Genomic DNA, 5866 nt, shown 5'->3' with positions numbered 1-5866 from the left:
ATCTTCTGGCAGATATCTCCAAGAAAAATTATCAATGGCAGTGAAGTTGGCTGGGGGGTCCAGGGATATTCAAGGGACTGCCGCTAAACCCCATTACACAGCTTAATGACCACAGAGTCAATCATAGGTTTAGACTTTCTACATATCACGAGCAGCTTGATTAGTACCTGTCCATTCGAAATTCTCATGTCCATCTTCTGGTGTGTACCACAAGAATTGCCCAACTTTTCTAGAGTCGACACCTCCCTATATTCATACGGTAAGCTGGGAAGCCCGACCCAAAGAGGGCACACAGGGTCAACATCTAAGCCTGGCACTAAGTTTGGTGAGTAGGGTGAGAGTGGTAAAGAATGAATCTCCCAAGAAAATAAACCCTGGATGAAGGTATTTATTTCTAGCCCTTTGATCATCAAATATGACAACTAACGCATTCAGTAAAATGATAGAAATCTCTAAAACATCATCACATCCTTCGAACACTTTATCTTGGAAAAAAGAAATACCAAGATCAGAAGCCCACACCTGAATGAACAACGCCCAATTCCAAGTTTCTCGAGGCCATTCGGGAGTTTGAAAGATCCAAAACCAACGATGATGAGGGTTTTGTCCTACAGAAGTTTTGGACGCGATGATCTCCATTAGACTTTCTGCTTCGTTCATACCCACCTCTCACAGTGTAAATGCAATCGGTATCTTCCCGAATAGGGTTTTTGATAGTGGACCCCTTACTAGCATTGGTTTCCCATTTGCGAGAAGGGATTTGATTACTGTAAGAGCCTCCAACAGGTATGCAATTGGGGGAAGAAAGCCAGCGTGGAATTAGTGCAGATCCACCTCCACCTGGGGCCCGTGGAGCTCAACGCCACCTTGGTTTCTTTGGGTCAAGTTTTCTTTGACGATCGGGCCGATATCGAGGGTCCGAGTCATATCCATGTACAGAATTCCTCCGTCTGCCAGCGGAGTTTCTCGGAGGCAACGCCATGATTATTCGTTATCTTGAAAAGATTGAAACGATAACAGATTTTACATGGTTTTGCGCAAGACTATTAGAATAAGTGGAGTATGCTACAAGGATGAAGTTTGACAACCTAATAGATAAAGGGAAGTTGGGGATGATAAGGATGCATTTCGGAATGAGAGTACCTGAAAGTCTAACAACTCAGTCATAGAATCTAAGGAAAAGATCCCATTAACTCTCATCGTAGAATTTATAGGAATTTTCAGAGACCATAGAGTATGGTAAACACATAGGGGTGTTCCAAAATAGGCTTGAGAAATGGAAAACTATTTATATTGTTCTAGATAAGTTATAAACACCAGATTTGTTTAAATAGTCATCACATTATATGGGCATACATAGTCAAGTTTGTAGTGCTTTAAAGTAGATATGATTGAGTTAAAATATCATAATTTTATATTAATTCACTCAATTCTATTTCAAATGATCTCAAATTTAGAAGGAGATTCAATATTTCATTAATGAATCCTTTAAATTGTAGAAAGAAATTTGCCAAACTTAAGGAAACATGTGGTTCACAAAAATATGTCTAATTCTTTTTTCAGATGTTGAGAATGTGATGAAATATCATGCACAAGAGAAGCATAATAGTAAATATACTACAAATAACTAATAATAATATGCCATTTGTGGAGGCTACCTGTTATAGTCTTCAATAAAAATAGAATACATAATGCAATGATAATAAACTACGCACTACTTTACCATACTTATGTTGTGGATGCCGCCTAGATTAACCTAACTACTTATATGAAACTATATAAATAATCATAATTATTTAATTAAAGGTTATGCTAGCCACAATAGTAGTATACATATAATTAACATGTCAATATGAATAGTTGAAGCACAATAAAAAGATCCAACATTAATGTAAATCAAACAATACATTTTTAACAAATGATCACAACATATACATCTCAACACCAATCATTTAGTTTAAAGATTAAAAAAAATGATTAAATTGCATTAAATTAAATCATTAATTTCAATTAAAAGTAAATGTGTCTCTCAAAGAATACGAAGTGGTCCCATGTTATTAAAAACTTAAATAATTTTTCTTTCTTAGCCGCGTCCCATAATTATACAAAAGGTGTTCGGATGTGAAAGAAAGAAAGAAAGATTATTTAAGCTTTTAAGGACACTGCAAATCTCCTCACAAAATGACACTCCTTACTATTTCTAAAATCCACAAAACATAACAGATTTTCGTAAAATTTTCAGCAATTAAATCTTCATAATTTGCATTTCCATTGCTGTAAAAAGACAAAAAATCACTATGTTTTTCAAATCTGAAAGTTTTATTTCATTAACATTTTGGGTGAAGATTAACAATAGGGATTAACCATAGACATAGTTATCTCCTCATACCACTGGTGAGATTTACAACGAACGAAACCTAGGTAGTGCCGAATCTGACCAACCAGACCGTAGGAATATACCACTCACGAAATCGAATATTATCGGGTTAACATGTATTTAGCGGAGCGATCCTTAATCGGCCGTTTAGTTAAATTATGTTTTTATCCGATCATGAGAACTGAAATTACGCTTTTTTTAATTTAATGCGCCCACAGATCAATGTTCTCAGGCTCGCAAAAACCAATTGAGGGTCATGGGAGTAGTCGTTACCGGTATCTTCAAGTACCCACAAAAAAAAATGTATTTAGGATCCGTTCGGCTAGATTGTGCAGCTTTTTTTTAAATGTCCATACGATTTGTGAAGGGTAAAGAAAGAAATGTACGTACCCACTTACAGCCATTACGCGTGTGGACTCTATAATGGGGAGCCAATGCCAGAAAGTTTATGTGGCCGTAGGAAAAGACCTGCTACAATGCGTATCTACTCTCCAATGGACTCTGCATAACAAACCGGCTGACTCTCTAGTTTTACTTCATGTTCAGCTTCCGATTAGAACCATTCCATCGCCCTGTAAGTGTTTATTTAAATTTGGATTTAAGTTTGTGTCTTTTTCATTCGCTAAAAATTTCGAAGTCTTTTAATTGGAGTAGGGAAAATTCCAGTTAACCGAGTATGTAAGTGTGTGGTGGACGCGCACGTAGAGGATGAAAATCGAAAGTTAAATGATTGCATGAAATTTTACTTGCAGATTTGTTCCCAAGCCAAGGTATGATTTTCAACCCTTTGAATCCGACCTGCTACTTATTATTTTCGACCATGAAGGCTTTCTAAAACGAAATGTCTGAAATACTTTGATATATAACAGGTGAAAGCAAAGGCTTTGATAGTTATGAGGGCAGATGTTCGCAGGGGAATCGTCGAAATGATTTCAAAGGACGGTATCGCGAAGCTGATCATGGGCACATCGTCAGCAGGCGGTGCAAAATCTACGTATGCGGAACAATATTCTAGTTAACATCATCATCAGGTATTTTAAACACTGATTGTCTTTTAATTCTACTCTGTACAGGCGAAAGATGAAACGACCAGGCAAAGCGGGTTACATCCTAAGGCACGCGATCAACTCCTGCGACATATCGATCGTGTGTAAAGGAAAACTTCTAGTAGTGAGGGAAGGATCTGTCGTGGATAATGGTCGGTAATTTATCCGATTTTGCAAAAGATTTATGTGCTTTTATTATAGCGGAAATTTACAAACACCATCGTTGTTTGCTAATGCGAATTTCGAAACATCATCAGCAGAGGATTATGGTGGACCGTTGTCATTGCAGCCAAACATACAGCTATATTCGGCCGCCCCCATCGAAACTCCGGAGAATTTTTCAGATGAGCGAGGGTTTACGCTGGACTTTGTGCGAGATAATACGCCCGACAAAGGGAACCAATCAGGTTTTGACGCAATCAGTGGACTTTCCTGTGATATAAAAGTGGCAGAACCTCAACAAATTGATGGCCATGAAACTCAAGAATCTCCTGTATATTCTCCCCTTAAACATTTCTTAGTTTTCTTCCAAAATTGTCTAAATTCTTAGGATTTACAAATATTCAAAACTAATAGGAGGAGAGGACAGATAGGGAAACCCTGAAAATTGTGCTCACGGAGGGAAAGTCCACTAACCCAATCAGTGGACTTTCGTGTGATATAAAAGTGGCAGAACCTCAAAGAATTGATGGCCATGAAACTCAAGAATCTCCTGTATATTCACCCCTTAAACATTTCTTAGTTTTCTTCCAAAATTGTCTAAATTCTTAGGATTTACAAATATTCAAAACTAAATGCAGGAGGAGAGGACAGATAGGAAAAGACTGAAAATTGTGCTCAGGGAGGCATCGGAAGTGGCGGAGAATGCAAGCAGAGAAGTACACAGAGAGACCGTAGGTAGTAAGAATGCAAAGGCAGCTGCAATGGAATCATCTGACAAGGTACAGCACTACTTTTTCTTTTCTAAATTTTGAGAAGTAATTTTTGGGTCGGGGTGAAAATGCTTGAATCTTCGTGTATATTTCAGTTTAGGGCTATTGAAGCTGCCCTACAACATGCGATCTTGGTGTCGAAAATGAAAGAAGAGCACTGCCAAGAGTTAACGAGGCGGCTAAAGGAAATGGAAGAGGAGCTTCAAGCAATGGTCGATAACGACAGATTACTGTCCACGCAATTGAGGAAATTCTCACATGACCGTCACCAAGCTATCCAGGAGCTCCACGCCGTAGAGGAGAAGCTCGCCGCGGTGAGGATGCAAAATTGCTGCATTTTGAAAGAAAAGGATGAAGAAATTAAAGAGCTTCAAGACTTGTTGCATTGTAGGTCTCGCCTGGAAGACATCCCTGGAGAGTTTTGGTGGATCATTTCACTTTAATTTATTGCGTTATAGACCACACTATGTCCTACAACAAATATCAGGTGGCATAATTTTGGTTCTTAGGTTTGTTATTCACCATTGAAGATCATAAAGACGGAAACATTCCAGTAGTTAAAAAATTATGAAATGTTTACATGTTCTATCACAAGCTGGAAGATCCTAGTGGTAGCTCTATAGGAAATATGTGTATAGTGGACATTTGATGTATTGTCGGTGGCCTTGAAGTTCTTGTCATTCTATATGAACAATTCTTTGGATGTAAAGGAGAGAGGGACAGTTGAACGTAGTGTTATTCTAAGGAACAAGGATAGGTGGAAGTATAAGGAGATTGTTCATAAATACACATATGCTACCATGTTGGAGGAGAAGAGAAGAATGGAAGTGAAAGCATTGTAATCATTTTTATTATATGATAATTCATAGTTAGTCTCTCTTCTTGGTGGATTTTTTCTTGCAAGGATTTTCTTTCATAAATCCTATGTTATGTGATGTTCTTATATTTGCTTATATTTTAGTATCATAGGGAAGAATGATCTAATAAATGGTATTCTATATTGAGGAAACTTAATTTTAGATTTGCATGTAAATTTTAGATTTTCATCTTGTAGTTGTCCAAGCCTTATATCTATTGGTTTATTAGATAAAGATTGAATTTCATAATTGATTGATATTTAGACTTGTATATTTCTCAACAACCATGTGATAGGAAATCTAGAAGTATTGTGTACTTTTGATGAGATATTAAAATGAGAAAAAACAGAGTACTAGTGATACGAAAAAAGAAACATTAATATTCTAAATATGGACAAGATTTGTGTTCCTTGTTAATGGGGCTAAGTGGGTTGATCCTCCTAAGAACTTGAGTTTTGTAGTTAAATAGGAGGAATTAGAGATGTGATGGATAAAAGTTAATTTTGATGGAGCATAAAAAAGAAACCTAGGGAGTAGTAGAGTTGAATGTGTAACATGAGATCATAATGGAAAGGTGCTAAAAGAGTAGGCATATTACTTGGATGAAGTCACAAATAATGAAGCTATATTTCATGCAACTTTACTTGGTTTAAA

General features: G+C 37.0%; 1 protein-coding gene across 1 annotated transcript; it reads left to right on the top strand.

Annotated features, from left to right (window-relative positions):
• Positions 1 to 2800: 2800 nt before the first annotated feature.
• LOC131037889 (uncharacterized) lies at positions 2801 to 4798 on the top strand. Its single transcript, XM_057970129.2, has 7 exons — positions 2801 to 2857; positions 3130 to 3147; positions 3247 to 3371; positions 3625 to 3916; positions 4000 to 4137; positions 4224 to 4364; positions 4451 to 4798. Exons 1-7 carry the CDS (start codon positions 2801 to 2803, stop codon positions 4796 to 4798), a joined length of 1119 nt encoding a protein of 372 aa, XP_057826112.2.
• The last annotated feature ends 1068 nt before the right edge of the window (positions 4799 to 5866 follow it).

Source organism: Cryptomeria japonica, chromosome 4 (genome assembly GCF_030272615.1).
Source record: "Cryptomeria japonica chromosome 4, Sugi_1.0, whole genome shotgun sequence".
NCBI classification, from domain to species: Eukaryota; Viridiplantae; Streptophyta; class Pinopsida; order Cupressales; family Cupressaceae; genus Cryptomeria; species Cryptomeria japonica.
Note: the sequence above shows the minus strand (reverse complement) of the source record. Positions and strands in the feature narration are given on the sequence as shown.

Excerpts from the sequence above, each read along its gene's own strand:
- LOC131037889 (XM_057970129.2), top strand. The coding sequence starts at position 2,801 with ATGGGGAGCCAATGCCAGAAAGTTTATGTGGCCGTAGGAAAAGACCTG. Across the intron at positions 3,917-3,999 it reads ATGAAACTCAAGAATCTCCT|GAGGAGAGGACAGATAGGGA; the intron begins GTATATTCTCCC and ends CAAAACTAATAG. Across the intron at positions 4,365-4,450 it reads CAATGGAATCATCTGACAAG|TTTAGGGCTATTGAAGCTGC; the intron begins GTACAGCACTAC and ends TGTATATTTCAG.